The sequence below is a fragment of the Macrotis lagotis genome, chromosome 2 (assembly GCF_037893015.1).
Source record: "Macrotis lagotis isolate mMagLag1 chromosome 2, bilby.v1.9.chrom.fasta, whole genome shotgun sequence".
Taxonomy (NCBI): Eukaryota; Metazoa; Chordata; class Mammalia; order Peramelemorphia; family Peramelidae; genus Macrotis; species Macrotis lagotis.
Genome location: NC_133659.1, coordinates 196,657,139 through 196,677,326, shown reverse-complemented (window position 1 = coordinate 196,677,326; position 20,188 = coordinate 196,657,139). Strand labels below are relative to the sequence as shown.

At 39.3% G+C, this 20,188-nt stretch overlaps 1 protein-coding gene across 10 annotated transcripts in view; it reads left to right on the top strand.

Moving 5' to 3' along the window:
- Positions 1–1,390: 1,390 nt before the first annotated feature.
- The window catches only part of DCAKD (dephospho-CoA kinase domain containing), a 30,563-nt gene continuing 11,765 nt past the window's right edge, over positions 1,391–20,188 (top strand). Inside the window, exons 1-4 of one of the 10 annotated variants that reach the window (XM_074224351.1) lie at positions 1,391–1,609; positions 2,530–11,946; positions 18,540–18,700; positions 19,250–19,453. In XM_074224351.1, the coding sequence (XP_074080452.1) occupies positions 18,589–18,700; positions 19,250–19,453 (316 nt within the window). In that variant the 5' untranslated portion in view covers positions 1,391–1,609; positions 2,530–11,946; positions 18,540–18,588. Of the gene's footprint in view, positions 1,610–1,668; positions 11,947–18,539; positions 18,701–19,249; positions 19,454–20,188 lie in introns of those variants that run through there. The other 9 variants (XM_074224350.1, XM_074224348.1, XM_074224349.1 and 6 more) reach the window with 9 other exon arrangements.

Below are 20,188 nucleotides of genomic sequence, written 5' to 3'. Positions count from 1 at the left end.
GCACCTCACCTTACTTATCTTTGTTTCCTTTACTGTTCTTGTGATAAAGCGGGTAAGAAAAGATAGTTAATGCCTTCTGGGCTCCAAAATAAAGTATGAAGAAAAGTAGATAAACGTTCTTATGGAACTCAGAAACTGACTCTGAAGTCAGTTCCAAAATAGGAATTCCCTAATCCAACTATTCTAAAGAACAACCTGGAACTATACCCAAAGAGTTATAAAACTGATCATGCTCTTTGACTCAGCAATACCAAAAAGGGCTATATCCAAAAGAAATCATAAAAAAATGGGAAAAGTCTCACATGTTCAAAAATATATATCAGCTCTTTTTGTATTGGCAAAGAATTGGAAATTGAGGGAATGCTCATCAATTGGAGAATGGCCGAACAAGTTATAGTGAATGAATATGCTGGAACACGATTGTTCTATAATAATGTTTGTCCTTCATTTTTTAAAGAAGATCACAACATCAGGGAGGAGATGCCATGACAAGCACATGAATTAGATTTGAGTGAGGGGCTGCTGTGCTGAGTCAGCAGCCTCACTCTGTCCTCCAAAGTCATTTGGATCCAGTGGCCTGATAGGACTCAGGACAACTGGTAATGGCCCTGGATGCGGGGCAATCAGGATTAAGTGACTTGCCCAAGGTCACACAGCTAGTAAGTGTCAGAGGCTGGATTCCAAGGCCAGTGCTTTATCTAGTCACAGAACACTTACTGATGCTGAATGAAGGCAAGGTAAAGAAATAGGACAGTCTGACTCACAGATTTAGAATTGGAAAGGACCTTAGAGATCAACACTAATCTCATTTTACAGACGTGTGGTATAAAAACACTTCCACACAGGTTTACCCAACATCAATCACACAGATACTAAATTGCAGGTTCTGATTCTCAATTCTCTGGCTCTAAAAAGAATTTTTCCCGAGCAACGGAATTGCTAAATTTACTCCATAGAAAGAGTTGGGGGGCCTACCCTTTTGGATTACAAGCTTGCTCCACCTTCTAGTTTAGGACTATTTCATAATCCTTGCATTATCTTATAATTGATAATGGACATCATTCTTATTTTTGCAAGTAGAAGTTAAGCCGCCAAGATGAAACTCCGACCTTTATTGGGGTAGGCTAAGGACTCCAGGGAAAACTCATTTGATGGATTTTCCCCACCCAGTTTCTTCCATCTACTACTCTCTCCTTCCACAGTTTTACATTAAACCCAATCCAGACTCCAGGAGCAGAGGGGAGAAATCGTGCCCTTCCTCATCCCGGCTTCTGGGCGAGATCTCCCAGTAAGCAGGGCCACGATTGGACCATTTGCGGGCTCGCCCCCGAGATGGCCAATGGTGGCACTGCTTGTTGCTGGGTGGGTGAGGCCTCGCGAAGTGACTTGGTTTGAAGGGAAAGGCGCTGTGGGGCGAGGTAGGGCCGGCCCTCGGTGGAGGTGCCTCGCTCGCTTCCCCTAAGCTTTCGCGGCCTTCGCCCCCGGCAGTTCCCGGCGACCCCGTGCCCTCGAGGAAGGGGCCACGACCCGGAGCCAGATCCCTCGTCCCGCCTAGTTAGGGCCTAGCGTTCGCGGTTCTTCCTTCCTCCTCCGCGGGCCCCGAGGCCAGGTAGGCGGGCAGGAGGCCAGCAGGGCCGAGCCTAGGTAGAGGGGCGCCGCGGGGCCCGGCCCCACGCAGGCTCGGCGCTGCCCTTCCAGCCGAGGGACCGCCGCGAGGCCCTTCGTAGGGACTGAACCTTTAAAGGGCCCCAGGCCGTTTGGGGTTGTATCCCCGGTGGTGGAGAGGCCGCGAGTTAGGGTCAACGACCCCCCAACACCACCTCCCCCCAAAACAGCTCGCTTTAAAGCTCGGGGCGAGACTCTGCTTTTGCGCGGAAAAGTCTCAAAATGAGGTGGTGGAGGGTCGTCAAAGTACCTTCCTCTGGAGAATGTGACGGGACCTGCTCCAGAGTCTGTCTGCTTTTTTAAGGATGGAAAAGAGTGTAAACATGCCTCCAGGCCTCAGGCCAGAGATATAAGAAATTAGAACCTTAGTTGAAACATTTGTATTTTAGGATTTTGCCACCTGGGAGAGAGGCATCAAAATAAAAGAATGATGCAGAGGTTTTTTCATTTTTTTACTCTTCTGAGTAGCTGATATGCTAACATCCTTACTGATCTCACTCTGTATGCCTTCACCCCTTTCTGAGAATCACATTGGCCCAGTCTGGAGACATTTTGGATTTGTATTGAGTTAGGTGTGTTTCGATTTATTCTCATTTGTAAAAGAACAGAGCTGTGAAAAGGGATTTATTTCTCCCAGATTCTTTGTATGCACAGCCAGATGAGTGTAGAGCCTTGCTTTGAACTCCCTTTATATTTTTTTTCTTAACCAACTTTAAATTAGTCTTCTTGATACTCAGAGAACCGGCTTTAAGAAGATGTCTGCCTGTCATGCCAACTAACTTTATTAACTCTCTTCTGTTTTTTGCCAATGCTACTGTCAAATTACTTAAAATATAGATTGCTCTTGGATATCTTTTTTTTTAGGTTGTTTTTTTTTTTGCAAGGCAAACGGGATTAAGTGGCTTGCCCAAGGCCATACAGCTAGGTAATTATTAAGTGTCTGAGACCGGATTTGAACCCAGGTACTCCTGACTCCAGGGCCGGTGCTTTATCCACTATGTGGATATCTTTACAACTGTGGAGACCATTTTCTTTTTTTGGTTGGGAAGGCTTCCATCTTGAACTGATTGGAAATAAAAGGTAATTATTAACTCCTACTCTGTTGAGAGCCCTAACAACTTAATTTGCATGATTTCAACAAAGTGCAGTAACTCCACGTTCTACCTACTCCCATTCATTAGCAAGACAGGTTTTTTTTTGCAAGGCAATGGGGTTAAGTGACTTAAGATCACACAGCTAGGTAATTATTAAGTGTTCTGAGGCAGGATTTCAACTCAGGTCTTCCTGACTCCAGCTCTATCCACTGTACCACCTAACTGCCACCTAGCTGCCCCCTAGCTGCCCCCTAGCTGCCTCTTAGCAAGACAGTTCATTGTTCAAGTACTGTACTAGTCACCGAGTAGGTTGTAAAGATTACCAAGGACCTCTTTGAATTTGACCTTATAAAAATTCAATTTAATGTGTTAATCTTCAATGTTCTAATAAAAGAGAAAAGTTAACCTCCAGGATTTGATCTCAAGAAAGAACAAAACAGGGGTGGCTAGGTGGCACAGTGGATAGAGCTGGAGTCAGGAAGACCTGAGTTCAAATTCGGCCTCAGACACTTAATAATTACCTAGCTATGTGACCTTGGACAAACCACTTAACCCCATTGCCTTGCAAAAACTTAAAAAAAAAGAAAGAAAGAACAAAACAGAATTAGATTAACATAGACATTTATTAATATTTTTCTAAGTTCACTGATTATGCAGGCCAGCATGGGGGCCTGACTACAAAACCAGATCCCTCAAAATGGAGTTTTGGAATTGGATTCTTAGACATTCCACTATCAAAAGGCAAGAACTGAAAATCTCCTTCTGGCTTTTTTCATCAAGGGAAGGAGTGACCCTCCACTTCAGATGTGGCTGCATATCAGACACATCCTGGGATTCCTAAGAATTAATAATAAGAAGTTTAAAATAACATCATTGTGTTAGAGACAAATTACAGTGTGTCTACCTGAGGCTGATCAGACCAACAGGTTGAACACAAATGGTCCATGTGAACATCTGGGTAGCAAAAATAATCTAGGTGAGCACCTGGTATGTTTACTCTAAACACAAGAGCTGCTCAAGTCTATTGGCTCTTTTGTTGTGTATGTGTGTACGACACACATTTCATGCACCAGTGGTGAGTAGAATGGTCTTTGAAGAAGTTTTTGTAGATTATTTTGTGTTTCTACTGACAGGGTTGCATAAGAAGACAATTTTTAAGGCACCTTTCCTAGCCCCTTCGTCACATCAGGAGGTAAGCAAGTACAATCCTTTAAAGAGCTACTGAATCCCACTGCAGCTTTCAGTGGAGAAATGATCCTGTAGCCTGGGCATCTGTGTGCAACTTTCTGATTTCAGCTCCCAGTGTATTCTGTACCTGCTGCCTTGTCATTTGTTTGTCACCACAGGAATTTGAGATAGGAAAGGTAAAATGGTATGGGTGATGTCTTTTGATTCATGTGTAAATTGGATTTAAGTGAGACAGAATTGCACAAAGTCATAGGCCTCACTCTCTCTTCCATGATCCAATGGCAAGACAGAATCAAGACAACTGGTTATGACTCTAGATGCAGTGGATGACCATGGTGTCTTTGATGTCTAACCCAGTTCTAAGTCCTTAACAACACCTGCTTCAGCTTCCTTGATGACCGCTGAAACAAAGTGTTCTCATCTGCTCCTTCTACCAGTGGAAGACCTCACATGCGTAGGGGTAGACATTCTCCCCTGCTGAAACGCTTTATTGGCGTATGGCTGTTGTATATGCTACCACTTTTTGGAACCAAAGGTGAGAGTCAGTGTGGTCCAGGTGGAAGCCAAAGGTGGAAAATAGCTGTCATACCAGAAGTACTAGTCTACTTGAACACACCCTACACCCCTGATACAAACTAGACTCTGATGAATGACACTTTTTCACTATGCAAAGATGTGGGCTGACAATCATTTGTGTGTATTTGGAAAGGTGCAATAACTAGAGTCTCCTTGGATAGATGGATTGATGCCAGTTTGGAACAGGTGTCCTGGAACTTGTGGTTTTAAAGAAAATATACTGTTTCATTATAATTGGTTTCTTTTGTGGTTCTATGTATTTTTATTTTAGTTTATGTTTTTAAAAACATTCTGAGAAGAGGTACATAGGCCTTACCATGAAACAGAAAAGGTTCAGAAACCCTGACTTAGGGGGAATTACCCTCAGGATCTGTCCTTGGCCCTTTGCTGTTTAACATTTTTATCTATCTCGGATGAAGGCAGAGAAGACATACTTGTCAAATTTACAAAATAACGTGACACTTAGAGAGATAACTAGTATGTTGTAGAGCAGTTTGGAGCCAGAAAGAGCTCATCAGGCTAGAATGATGCACTGTAAAGAATAAGATTTCAACATGAGTTCAGCAAGTCAACTTCACAAATACAGATTAGGGGAGACATGTCTAGACAACAATTCCTATGGGAAAAATTCTGGAGTGTTTACTGGCTAGCTTTTCAGAAGTCAATTTGACATAGAAGTCAAACATGTTAATGTGATGCTGAGTTGCCTTTTTTATATTTTTTAAAGAAAGACATAGTGCTTCCTTTGAGGGGGGTAACATACTGAGCTGGTCAGGCTATCTGAGTTTAATTCTAAAGAGGGAGACCAGAATAAGGATTATAGAGGATTGTAAAATATGCTTGTGAAGGTTTGTTAAATGACTGTATGAAAATCTTGTATTAAATAATTATTACTATGTATAAAAGACTCAAAATAATACAAAATTGAGACAATCTTTAACCTCAGAGGGCTTATATTGTAATGGCAAGATAGCACATCTAGGGTTGCAGTTGCAGGGAAGGGTACTCTGACCTAGAAAGCCACAAGGATGATAAATGGAGCAAAAGAGAAGTTGATTAACATGAGTTTTTTGGAAGCATTGACAGAATTATTTTGATTGCAGTTCTCAGAGCAATTGGCAGGTAGTATGCTGCAGGGCACAGGGTAATTGGCTGGAAGAAAGCATGGTATAGTGGCTGTTAGCTGGCAAAAGAGGTGCTGAATGAGTTTGTACTCACTGACTCATCAATTAAGACAGTTCAGTCTGAGTGGGGGAGTTTCAAAGTTGAGTGGATGACTTAGTTTCAAAGTAAGATCTTTTAGAATTTAGTAGTAAAAATGTGTGACCAGCCCCAAGTCCTATGACAAGAAGAAGATGACTTTTTTGTTGTATGGTTGGAATTTGAAACTATGTCTCTTAGTTGTCACATACTTAATTTTTGAATTTTGTATTTGCTTTTATTGTGTACATCATATATAGGCTATCAATAAATATTGAATTAGTGCCTACTACATGCAGGGCACTGTGCTAAGCATGGGGAAACAAAAACAAGATTGAAAACCTCTCTCCTCAAAGAGTATACATCTTATTGAGGAGGAGAACACACAAAATCAATATAAATAAAGTATCCAAAATACAAAGTCATCTTGGAAATTGGGAGGCAGTAACCCCCAGGTGGAATCAGGAGTTCTTGTGGGTCAAAGAAAAAAAATACATAGACAACAGAAGGAAGTTCAGAAGGATATACAAACGATAAAATTGATTTTTTTAAGTTTGTATTGAATATATGCTCTTAAAACTACATAACTAGTTTGCTGTTTCATCAATGCCTTTTCAAACATTTATTGCTCTGTAAGTTTGCAATAGAAAAAAATAATTTATTTTTTAAAGGCTTTTTGTAGGAAGAGTAAGCCAAACTTTGAAGGAAATTAGAAATTCTAAGGCAGAGATGAGGAGGGAGTTCTTTCCACAGAGGTCAGCCTTATGCAAAGGTAAGGAATTACAAAATAGAATATCTTATGTGAAGAACAGCAAAAAGTCTGTTTTTGTTGTATTGAGGAAAGTATAATGGGAAATGAAGGGAAAAGGAGGTTGCTTCCAGGTTATAAAAGGGTTTTAAATTCCTAATGATGATGGGGAAATGGGCTGTCAGAGATAGAACTTAAAGATCGAATGAAAAACTCACAGATTAACCCCAGAGGTGTAAAAACTCAGATTTCAATTTATAGGCCTACAAAGTTTATATATATTACAGACCACAAAGAATTCACAGATTGAACTTCTGGAGAGGGAGCTCCTTAGCTGTAGGACTCTGTCCTGATAGGAATCCCTTGAATATCCCCCTCATCTTTTTCATTGACCCTAAATCAGATTATTAGGAGAAAGATAGAAATATTTGCATTCCCCGCCCCCCCCCCCCCAGCTGAGAGCAAGGGATTTTACCTCAGAACTCAGGTCCAGCTGTCTCTCACAGGGTTTGATTCTGTTACCTTTATCTTCTCTTGAAAACTCCTGACACCTAAGGGGTTGGGTAAGCAGAGACAAAGGATGGCAAGAATGAAATTACTAGTGTATGGATGAAACCCAAAGTATTTCAGAAGATTTTTTTTTTTATTGGTTAAAAATAAGTGCATTTGGGTTGGTCTCATGAGAGTACAGAGCTAGAAATTAGAACTACTAGATTCCTTTTCTCTTTTAACCACTGAATGAAAATGTATCTCCCTCCATCTTTCTCCCTGGAGACTAGGATTAGTTCTCCCACCTCTCTGTTTCCCCACAAGGAAGGTGGAAATGTCCAAAGTGTACTTTGAACAAAGAAAAGACTGAACCACACTCATTCCCTCCCTCCCAATGGCACTGCTAGCCCTCAGATAAAACTAAGAGGTGGCAGCCTCTCTTACTCCTTAGAAAGGAGTGGCAGCACCCACTGACTCATCTACATCTCTCTGGAGGCCAGTAATTGGCAGATGGGAAAAGAGTGAGTGGTGCCGGCTGCTTAATAGGCTGAGTGAGGCTTGAGAGACTCCCTGGTTTAAATAGCTGCTTCTCCCCCATAATGAAAGATTAGGAATGAGGAAGCTGTATATAAAAATAGTACTTAACAGTTAACTGGAAAACAATATATTTTTGCAACTGTTGGTTCCATGAGAAAATAATTGGGTCCCAAGGCAGGGAATGACTTGTTTTCCTGAATGATTATATTGATCACTGGAGCAAAATATATGCATTCTCTTTGGTAAGCAGTGGGAGGGGGAGTTTCTGGCTTTTGTGCACCACATGAAATTCAGGGAGGGGGAAAGTGCTACATTAGAGATGCAGGTTAATGAAGAAGAGTGCCTCTGGCTATGTGTGAACAATCTTTTTGCTCTAGACAGGGTAATATGAGAAACCAGAGGCTTGTTTCTCCCCTGAGTTCTGAACTTTTCTATAAGGCATGGGGGATGGAAAGGGATTTCTCCTTTCAACATCTCAGTTCCATACTTTCAACAGATTCTTTTACAGAATGTTTTTAAAAATTTCAATGTGAGAGACTTGCCAGTGGCACATGTTTTTGTGGAGAGAGAGCCAGATAGACCCCCTTAGTTCTAGCCCGAGGTTTGTCTCAGGCTGCTGTGTGACTTTATTGCTTGATCTTTGTCCTCTATCAGAAAACCATGCTGACCTTTATGGAGTTAGAGCCTTTGGATTAATTCTCTGTATGATTAGACACTTAGACCTATGAGGTAGCCCAAATATTACAAAGTAATGAAGTAATTCGCGGAGCTACTTTTACTCTCCCCCTCTCCCCACAAAGGCACACCGCCTTGGATGGGTCAGGGGTTCCAGGATTTCTGGTTCCTTTATCCTTCAGCTTTTTGTAAATCTTTCCAATAGCCAAGGTACATAAGAAACAAAGAGAAAACTTTATTTGGTATCTAACCTTTTTTTTTATATCATATAGTTAAGAGTTTGTCAGAATTGTCAGCTGAATTGTAAAACACTCAATTCTTTTTCCTATCAACTGACAATTTTATTCTTGGTATAGTTTTTGAAAGAAGCTATCCAAATATGCTCACCTCTGGTTTCTTACTTTGGATTTGAGGTTTGAGAATCCTGATTCAAAAAGATAAGTTGTTATAAATAAAAACTTTTTGTGAGCACTTTAAGCAAGAATGTGTGCTTCTCCAAGAATACACCCAAAATTTTATAATTGAATTGGTTAGAAATCAATTTGGAGTTTCTGATTATTTTAGTGATCAGTTAACTTAAGGTTAATTCACTCTTCACTGGATCATTTTTGCTGATTTCCCCCCTATTTCCATATGAAAAAGTTTTCATATCCATTCCTTATTCTGGTTTTGGTTATTAGAAATTATTTTTGCAGCTGCCTCTTTCAGATGTCCTGAAGTACTTTGGCCTTGTTCTATTCTGCCCCAAGTACTTTACCTTTTGTTCTTCAATGCACCCATTTTTTCATCAACAATACTATTACAGCAATAAAATACAGTACAATATTTCATTAACTGAATACAGTTATTTACCAAATATAGTCTTGTGTCCCTTTGACATGCTTCTTCTACACATACATGCATTCAGAACCTGTGGTCTAAGGGAGCATACATACTATGGTCATATAATTTGAGACCTTCTTGGGATCATAGAGTTGGAAGGAACCTTCAAGGCCTTCCAGTACAATCCCTCACTTTAGAGGTGAGGAAGCTGATTCTCTGGGACTTTCTTCCCCAAACCATTCCCTCTTCACAATTTTCCTGTTATTGTTGAGGGCACTACAGTCCTCCAACTGACCCAGCCTGGCAGTCCTCAACTCTTCACTTGTGCTCACCCCAACTATTTCCTCAGTAACTTTAGCAACTCCCCTTACCTCCAAAGCAAAGAACAAATGCATTGAAAGCTCTTCCCAGCTTGGCCCCTTCCTGTCTTTCCAGTACTCTCCTTGATTGCCTTGGTCATCTACTCTTAATTATCCTGCTGTTTGCTGTTTTCTCTCCAGATTCAAAGCCTTACTGGCTGAGCCCAGACCTTCAGTGTGTTCCTTGTGAAGTTACTTGCCACCTACTTTGTCTTATACATACGTAACTATGGGCATATAGTCTCCCCCATTAGAATGCGTGCCCCTTGAGGATAAGGACAGTGTTTTTCCTTTTTTTCCTTAGAGTTTTGAGAGTGCCTGGCACAGAATAAGGGCTTAGTAAATGCTTACAGACTGACTTACTTGACTGTCATCGTGTACCTAGAAAGTACCAGAGGTAGGATTTTGAACCCAGGTCTTACTGTCTCCAAATCTAGCACTGTATCCACTTTGTCATACTTCCTCTCTGAGGCTACTGCTATTCTTTTTTCCTCAGCTACTAATTAGTGCAGGTTTGCTTCCCTTTCTCCTCTTCCTCCATGTTCTTCCTTGAGTTCCAGCTTGGATTCCTCTTATCATCTACTATGAAAATTGTTTGGCATCAAGGGAATTTGCTTGTCTTCTTGTGCAGGTGGTCTAACTCATCAATCATCAAGTATTTGTTAAACACCTACTATGTGGCAGTTATGTGCTAGAGATACAAAGAGAATGATCCATACTTTCAAGGATCTTCTGTTGGAGAAGACAACTAACACTTTAATAAGTATGTACAGGGGCAGCTCGGTGGTGCAGTGGATAAAGCACCGGCCCTGGAGTCAGAAGTACCTGGGTTTAAATCCGGTCTCAGACACTTAATAATTACCTAGCTGTGTGGCCTTGGGCAAGCCACTTAACCCCGCTTGCCTTGCAAACAAAAAAAAAAAAGTAAAAAAAAAGCCAAAATAAAAAATAAGTATGTACAAAAAAAAATCCTGCTAATTTTTTGGGGGAGAGGAAGGCATTAACAGAAGGATCAGGAATGGCTTCATATTGAACTCTCTCTTCTCCTAAATTTGGAATCTAAAAACTACAAAGAAGATTAATCCAGAAAAGAAGACAACATGGGAAGTAGCTCCAAGAAAGAGGCAGTTTTATTTGTGAGCTGCCCCTAGAACTGTATTTGAAAGAAACTTATTTTAGAAGAGAGCTTAGATTGAGAATTCTAAAAAAGAAAGAACTGAATGTCATTAGAACTGATTCTCTAGTGCTGTTTCTATAGTGCCTAGTGATTTAATCACCTTGGACTAATTACCAATTCACTCCTCAGTTTGCCTGTCTAATAGGTTCTTTTTTTTAACCCTTTCTTTTTTCTTTCTTTATCCAATTATATGTAAAGATAGTTTTCAACATTCAGTTTTGTAAGATTTTCTTCCTCCCACCTTTCCCTCCCTCTTTTAAGATAAATTGCAAGTAATCTGATATAGGTCATGCATGCAAAATCATATTACACATAGTTCCATATTAGTCATGTTGTAAAGAAAGAATCAGAACAAAAGAGGACCACAATAAAGTAAAAAAACCAAACACATTAAAAAAAGTGAAAATCTTATGCTTTGATCTGCATTCAAGTTCCATGGTTCTTTCTCTAGATGTAGATGGAATTTTCTGTCACAAGTCTTTTAGAATTGTCTGATCACTGTATATCTATCTGAGAAGAGCTAAGTCTATCATAGTTGATTATCATATAAGGTTGCTGTTACAGTGTTCTTCTGGTTCTACTTACTTCACTCAGCATTAGTTCATGTAAGTCCAGATTTTCTGAAATCTGCCTGCTCATGATTTCTTATACAACAATAATATTCCATTACATTTGTACACCACAATTTGTTCAGACAATATCCAATTAATAGGCACACTCTCAATTTCCAATTCTTTGCCCTGGAGTCAGGAGAACCTGAGTTCAAATCCGGCCTCAGACACTTAATAATTACCTAGCTGTGTGGCCTTGGGCAAGCAACTTAACCCCATTGCCTTGCAAAAAAACCCCAAAAAACTAAAATCAAAAACCTGAAAATTTATATTCTTTGACCATTTACCAGTGGTCATGAGAATGACTTATATTCTTATAAATTAGACTCTGTTTTCTATATAGTTCAGAAATGAGACTTTTATCAGAAACACTGGCTGTAAAACCTGTTTCCTAGCTTTCTGCTTTCCTTCTAATCTTGATTGCATTGGGTTTGCTTGTGCAAAAACTTTTCAATTTAATGTAATCAAAATAATCCACATTGCATATGTTCTCTATTTAGTTTCCTCATAAATTCTCCTTTCTGGATCTGACAGGAAAATGATTCTTTGCTTTTCTGATTGGCTTATGGTATCACCCTTTCTGGGTATGAGATTTTGATCTATGCCTGGTTTCAGCTATACAGTTTTCCAGTTTTTGTAGCAGTTTTTTTTTTGTCAAATAGTGAATTCTTATTGTTGAAGCTGAAGTCAAACTATCTAAAAGGTTCTGACTAGTTTTGTGTAGTAGAAAGAACCCTGAACTGGGATTAACACCTGGATTATAATCCTGGTTTCTCTACCTACTACAATGTCCAGGAGTGTGCTGGTAAATATTTAACAGCTTTCTGGTGTGTGGTGGGTAAGGGGGGGAGAATATAGTCATAACACTCTTTAAAGTTTAATCTGCATATTAACTTTTATCATAATCTTTTAAAGTCTAGACTATTAGGACTAATCAAATTCTGATAACAATAATAAAAACCAAGTCCTGATTTTGTTGCTTTTGCAAGTTTCAGAGATGTTGATGTTAACAAGCTGGCTCCTGCACATTCCTGAATGTAGTTTTGGGCAAGGAGTTCTAGGTTTTTTTGCTTCCTCTCTTAAGTGGAGGGACTGGACAAATTAACTTAAAATTTTCTTCCAGCTCAAATTCTTTGATTATGTGATTATTACTCATGAAGTTTAGCCAGCTAGATACAATTGGTTTCCCTGGGGAAACAAACTCCTAAAAATTGGCTATTCATTCAGTAAGCATTTTTGAGTATTTTGCCAGAATAGTAAAAAAGACTTATAGACTTGGTTCTTGTCCAGAAGGAGTACTTGAAGTCTTCAAGAATGCCCCTTCAATGTGACACTATATAGCAAGAAGTAGAACACCTAGAAGACTAAAGTTAGAAAACACCTTAGAAGTCATCCTTTATCTTCTAGCAATGAAATCTTCTCTATTAGTCCATCTATCAGGAGCCTCTATTTGAGCAGCCATTTGGGGAGGAAGAGACTCCTCAGTGTCTATAGATCTTTTTTTTTGCAAGGCAATGGGGTTAAGTGACTTGCCCAAGGTCACACAGCTAGGTAATTATTAAGTGTCTGAGTTTGGATTTGAACTTAGGTTCTCCTGACTCTAGGACCGGTGCTCTATCCACTGTGCCACCTAGCTGCCCTTCAGTGTCTAGTTCTGAAGTTTGTATTCCTTATCCATCTACTGGCAAATAAGTTGACCATTAATTTTTCAGCTTTCATTTTTCTGTCCTGTCCCAAATTAAACTATATGTTTCTTGAGGGAACCATATTTTCTCATGTCTTTATATATGTTTGTGCAATTAGTTATGGTATATTCCTTGACCTTTAAGCCAAGAAGCCCAGAGCTATCCCATGCTTGTATTTTTCATGCTCCTGGCCTTCTATCTAGAGAAAGAACAGCTGTGCTTTGTTTTCACAGACAGATATAGGCAGATGAAATGATTTGCCAGGGATAAACCTGAGGCTAGAACTTGGTCTTTTTAGCACTGGATCTTGGCTATGTTACTCTTTGTTATTCTGTCCAAAGTTAACTCTCTCCCCTCCATGAAGGGGGAGGTGATGGTAATGACATGATATTCAAAAGAACCAGTAATATAAATATCATTTATTTTTGCCTCTGGAGGTATTATTGTTTCCCTTCTTAGAAAATTTATCTTCCTAACTATGATTTCAATTAGATTAATGTTAAAATGAATTTATGGTCTCAGGATTTTCCAAGAAGAGCAGAGAAGTGGCATAGCCCAGATTTGTCACATTAGGTAGATTAGAAATCAGGAGACTGCTAAACTGGGTGACCTTTGGCAAGTTTCCTAATTTTTCTGTGCTGCTACCTCACATGTGAAGTCAAAGGTTTGGAATTAACTATTTTTAAGGTTTCTTCAGGCAGTGAAATTGACTGATTCTGGGGTGGCTAGGTGGCACAGTGGATAGAGCACCGGCCCTGGAGTCAGGAGAACCTGAATTCAAATGAGGCCTCAGACACTTAATAATTACCTATCTGTGTGACCTTGGGCAAGTCACTTAACCCCATTGCCTTGCAAAAAACCAATAAAGAAAGAAGGAAGGAATGAAGGAAGGAAGGAAGGAAGGAAGGAAGGAAGAAAGGAAGAAAGAAAATTGACTGATTCTGTGCCCCTGGGTTTTATATATAATAAAGAGGATGGTTCCATTCAAATTCCTTTAGTTAATGTTACCCCCTAAGAAAAAGAAAGTCATGTGTCTGATGATGCTGTGTGGAAGAAAATATATCCATTTTACTTTAGGAAAAATAGGCATGGATGGAAACAAAGAACTTGGAATATATCTATTGCTGGGTTACCCATTAACTAGGTAATGCAATGAATAGAGTGCTGTCAGGAAGATTGGAGTTCAAATCCTACCCCAGACTCAACTAACTATGACCCTGTGAGGATAATATTAGCAATTACCTCAGAAAGTGATTTTGAGGACCAGATAAGATAATATATGTTACAGAAATGCTAATTGTTTTCATTATTGTCTTTTGCATGCTCTGACCAGTGTTCTCAGGCTCATTTGAATGAAATTCTCATATCTCTTCTCTTTGTGGTGTGAAAGCTATGTGATCCCATTAGGGGAAAAATGATTACAATTGCATTATATAGAACCAATGAGTCCATTGATTTTGTTTGAACATTTTAGATGAAAAATTCTTTGAGGGGAGGATAATTCTTAGTGTCAGTCAACTTGTAGGTTATCCTTGTGAATTTTCCATAATAAACTTTAAAATTCTAAATTGGCTTTCCTTAACACATTTTTGGGTTATCTTTTCCTGCATCACTTGATGTATCCTTAGGGGAAGAAAATTAATTTCATTATCAGCTAACATAATCATAATTAGTATGGTAAATTTGCTGCTGCTGCTGCTGCAAAAAATATAGTCATGTGACAAATTGAAGGTCCATAAGAAATGATTTTGGATTAACAACTGTTTGGGGATTATCTGTCCTATTGTTTCCCTTCAATCCACATAGATAATTGAATCTTGATTCTAGATAATAAGGATATGAAATGCCTCCCCTCAGCCCTCAGCAAGCCCAGGAATTGTATCTCCGTTTGTTTCATTAGCTGCAAAAATGCAGCATTGCTTTAGCAGTAAGAGCATAAGAGGACACTAGATAGATCTAGAAGAAAAAATAGTTTTTTCTAAAATAGAATTTGTCATCGCTTTCCTTAAACTGGTAGGTGGTGTGCTAGGCCTAAAGTGAGAAAAATCTGAGTTCAAATGTGGCAGAAGACACTAGCAACATGACTCTGGGCCAGTCAGGTAATCTTTGCCTCAGTTTCCTCAACTCTAAAATGGGAATAATAGTAGTACCTGCCCCTAGGCTTGTTATGAGGATCAAATATAATAATATTTGAAGAACACTTAGTGCAGCGTCTGATGCATAGTAGAAGCTAAATAAATGCTGGCACTTGGGGCCGCTAGGTGGTGCAGTGGCACTGGCCCTGGAGTCAAGAGTATCTGAGTTCAAATCCAGCCTCAGACACTTAATAATTACCTAGCTGTGTGGCCTTGGGCAAGCCACTTAACCCCATTTGCCTTGCAAAAACCTAATTAATAAACAAACAAATAAATAAATGCTGGCACACTTTTTAGAGTATGAATCTTAAGAGTTTTTCTCTGAAAACGAGATGAGAAAGTTTCATGGACATGTTTTAAAATCTTACCTTTAATTAGCTGACTTTGATCTTTTTTCCCTCTGGGTAACTATCTTCATCAACAGAAAAAAAAAATCTTCATTCTTGACATTAGATTGATTTACAGGCTCAAACATTTCTTTCTTTAGTTTCCCTTCTTTTCCTGGATTCTAGGAGAAGACCAAGAACTTCTTTTCCTCTGTTTCCCCCTTCTTTAATCTGGTCTTATTCATTTTCTAGCTGTGTAACCCTGGGCAAGACACCTAACTCTGTTTGCCTCAGTTTCCTTGTCTGTAAAATAAACTGGAGAAGGAAATAGCAAATCACTCCAGGATCTTTGCCAAGAAAAAATACCAAAAAGGCATCACAAAGCGTTGGATACTGACTGAATAACAAACCTTTCTAGGCTTCAGTTATCTCACATGTAAAATGGACTTGATAGGCATCGAGGTTCTTTTAAGGCTCTATGATCCTGTCATTCCTTAGGAAGTCTCTAATATGTAGGAAGAGAAAAGTTATTACTGAAAACAAAAAAGCATAAAGAATATCAGCAAGAAAAATGAGCAAAGGAATACAAGTGAATTATATTGTAACTCACCACTTCTCATTGGTAAATTCTTCCTGAAAATTCCATTTTGAGGAAAGGCCCCAGGCTGGTCATCCTTCCATTCCTTTCCTGGTTCTTCTTTGCTTCTGATTCCAGAATTTAACATTTTGCCAACATAGAGAACCATTAGAAGGTAAGCTCCTTAAGGGCAGGGACTACACTTAACCCCCTGACTGGGACACATAGTTAAGCCTTAATAAATGTTTGTTGATGGATTGACTGATAACTAGTAGTTGTAAGATAGTAAAATTACTACTCAACTTCCCACCTACCCCCAGCCCCAAAAAGTCACTCACATTGATACCATGGCTTAGCTAGCACCTCCCATGAAGACCCTCTTTGCCCCTTTCTCAGCCTCTCTTTTCCCTAGAATTTCTTCTTGGCAAAAACCCTTGTTCTAGCAGGCTTAGTAGCAACTGAGCATAAGCTGCTGTTTGTTTATGAATTCTCCATCTGGACAACTCCTAGACAAGAAAGGAAGGATTATTTAGCTCAGACAGACTAAACTTGCTCAGCCTGGAGGCCAATATAGGCTTGAGTTGGGTGCTGCTTTGCCATCTTCCTGGGAGGAAACCTCAGAGAATGTCTGGCAAGAGGACTGAGTACCTGGAGTGAATTTTGAAAAGGTCTCTTGTGATTTCTTTGTATGTCTACAGGCATGACTTTTCCTTTTTGTGAGCCTCAGTTTTCCAATCTGGAAAATGACAGGTGACCTATTTTTCTCCTTTTTTTGGGGGGGGGGCAAGGCGATGGGATTAAGTGACTTGCCCAAGGTTACACAGCTAGGTAATTATTAAGTGTCTGAGGCCTCATTTGAACTCAGGCTGGTGCTCTATCCAAGGGCTTACCTTTTTTAAACCACGCCTAAAATTTTATCTGTGGGGGACTTCTGGTGTGGAGCTCTATTAATACAGATCATCATTTTCTTTGTATTGTGTACTAGAAAGTTGTCTCTGGCAATGAAAGGTTAAGTGACTACTTTAGAGTCAGCACAAGGCAGAGGTGATACTTGAACTCTGGTCTTCCTTTGAACTTTCAAATCATTAAACCACTTTGTGTCTCAAAAGGTATTTTATAAGAATGAAAGATTATATCTTGAATGTGTTGTGAGTTCTCGATATGCAGCTGCCAATCTGTATTACTCATTTCAAAACCTAATTCAATAAAACTTCCATCTCTTACAAAGGAAGTATTACTTTTTTTTAATTTAATCTATTTATTTATTTTGAATTTTACAATTTTTCCTCTAATCTGGCTCCCCCCCAAGGAAGTTAGTCTTTACATTGTTTCCATGGTATACATTGATCTAAGTTGAATGTGATGAGAGAGAAATCATATTCTCAAGGAAAAAAATAAAATATAAACGATAGCAAAATTACATAGTAAGGTAACAGGGTTTGCTGTTTTTTTTTTAAATTAAAGGTAATAGTCTTTATTCTTTGTTCAAACTCCACAGTTCTTTATCTGGATATAGATGGTATTCTCTATCACAGTTACCCCCAAATTGTGCCCAAATTTGCACTAATGGAATGAGCAAGTCCATTAAGGTTGATCATTACTCCTATGTTGCTGTTAGGGGGTACAATGTTCTGGTTCTGATCATCTCTCTCAGCATCAGTTCATGCAAAGGAACTATTATTTTTTCTTTTAAGGTTTTTGCAAGGCAATGGGGTTAAGTGGCTTGCCCAAGGCCACACAGCTAGGTATTATTCAGTGTCTGAGGCCAGATTTGAACTCCGGTATTCCTGACTCTAGGGCTGGTGCTCTATTCACTTTGCCATCTAGCCGCCCCCAAAGGAACTATTTCTTAATTAATCCTACTTGATTATTCAAATACTTTCAGCCCTTAGACATATTTGTAATACTCTACAGGTATATAAACTCCATGAGGACAGGGATCATGTCTAAATTATCTCACTCAAATCTTTGAACACTAGAGGCACTGTTCATTAAAGTGGTTGGTTGAATGAGTCAATAAACCACAAAGTATACAAAGAAATACAAAAATAATCCTTGTCCTTAAGAAGTTTACATTCTAGTGAAAAATTTGTCCTCATAGAACTTACAGTGTAACAGGTAGGATTTGTTGCTGTTCAGTTGTTGCAGTTGTGTCTCAAATTTTTATGATTCCATTTTGGGTTTTCTGGTCAAAGATACTGGATTAGTTTGTCAATTACTTCAGCTCATTTTACAGATGAAGAAACTGAGGCAAACAGGTTAAGTGGCTTGCCTAGGTTCAAATTAGTTAGAGTCTGAGGTCAGATCTGAACTCAGGAAGCTGATTTTTCCAGTCCCCAGATCTGGCATGCTACCCACTGTGTCATGTACTGCCCTAGCAGGTAGGATAGGATAATTTAATGCAATGACTATATAAGTCATCCTAAGGCAGAACATAATATGATGGGAAGTACACCTGAAAAAAAGGAAAGTTTCATATTGATGTGTTCTGTTCTCCCTTCTGGTGGGTAAAGCTTTCTCAAATTATAAATTCCTCAAAGGCAGAAGCTATATCTTTCATTTCATACTGTATCCCTTCCCCATGTCAGACAAAAACATGCTTTGTTGGAACAGTTGTATTCTTCCTAAAGTTGTCTTAATCATGCTTTTTTGTTGTTGTTGTTGTTGTTGTCTAGGAATTCCCTGGGTGGACTGGCTGAGCTGATCCAGTCTTGCTGAGGCAGAATGTTCCTTGTGGGCTTGTCAGGGGGCATTGCCTCTGGAAAGAGCTCAGTAGTTCAGGTGTTCAGAGAGCTGGGCTGTGCGGTGATCGATGCTGATGCCATTGCCCATGAGGGTGAGTCGGAGAATGGGAAAGGAGGATTCATTCAGCAAACATTAATCTCTTCCTTTCGATCCTGCACTCAGGGATCTTACAGCCTAATAGGCTGTAGCTATCTCCTTTTCTTTTGTGATTCCAATACTTTTTATACAGCCTTCTTCCCTCATTCTTTCTTTTACTTGCCCAGAAGGAATTAAGGGTGCTCCAGTATTCCTTCAGTACCCATAGATGGCAGAGTTGATACATAGTCTAATTTTCTTTTTTTCTTTTTTCTACTTCTTTTACTGTCCTCTCTTTTAAAAATTCTCTTTCTCTTGTAACCCCTCCCTGACAGTTGTTTCTAAGATTAGGAATTATTCACTCTCCTTAACCCTCTAATTCTTTATTTTTACAAGGAAAAAAAACCTAATTATACCTCTTCCTTTAGGCTATTTAACCCCCTCATTAAAATATACTATTTGTCAGATTATTCCACAGTTCTTGCCTGTAGACTTTTTAATAGCAATAGGACTAAATCTTTCAAAGTCCAGTCCTGTATTTACCTCTTTTCCCCTCCCTTGCCAGTGGTAAAGCTAGGCTACCCTGCCTACTATCGTATTGTGCAAGCCTTTGGACACGAGATCCTGTTAGAGAATGGTGAGATCAATCGCCAGGCCTTGGGTAGCATCATCTTCCACCAGTTGGAGAAACGGAAGCTGCTGAATGCCATCACCCATCCAGAAATTCGTAAAGAGATGATGAAGCAGATTCTGAAGTATTTGGTTCAGGGTGAGATGTCTGAGGCTGGGGTGAGGCAGGGAGGGAGAGGGGGTAGGGAAGGAGATAGTCTGAGGTGTGATTCTTCCCTGATGAATGTTGTCCTTCTTACCTTTGTAGCCAATCAATTATGGTGACAAGGATAGGGTGATGTCAGACAGTTGTACAGTAAGACTAATCAACTAAAACATTTATTTGATATTTACTGAGTACAGAATTCTATTCTAGGCCCCATGAGAAGGAATGCTAGATATGAAATAGAAAACATATTGTCCTCACCATTAAGGAACTTAAAATTTTATATGATGATGCTTTTGTTTCAGTCTAGAGCAGGTGGTCTTGTAACTTACTTTTCTCCCTGGTAATAGGAATTTATTGTATTGAATTATAAACTCTTTTTCTCCAGTCCTCCTTCTAACATGTGGTATCCATTTATTTGCAAGATGGCTAGCCTATGGATTTAAGCCTAAATTTAAACCTATACTACCTATGCAAAGGGAATTTTTCCCTCTTGGGAAATAGGGTAACCTTGATCTTGTTTGTGCCACACTCTAAAGTGTCTGAAGTTAACTGACCCCCAGGCAAGTAGAGAAAATGTAGTCATTCATGAAAGATATAGAAGAATACATACATAAGAACTAATAAATATAATTACGTGGATTAAGATACACTAGTGTTCAAGGGAATAAAGAACAGAATGAGACAATCAGAGGTAAAGATTGAGATGGAAGCAGTCAGAGGGAACAT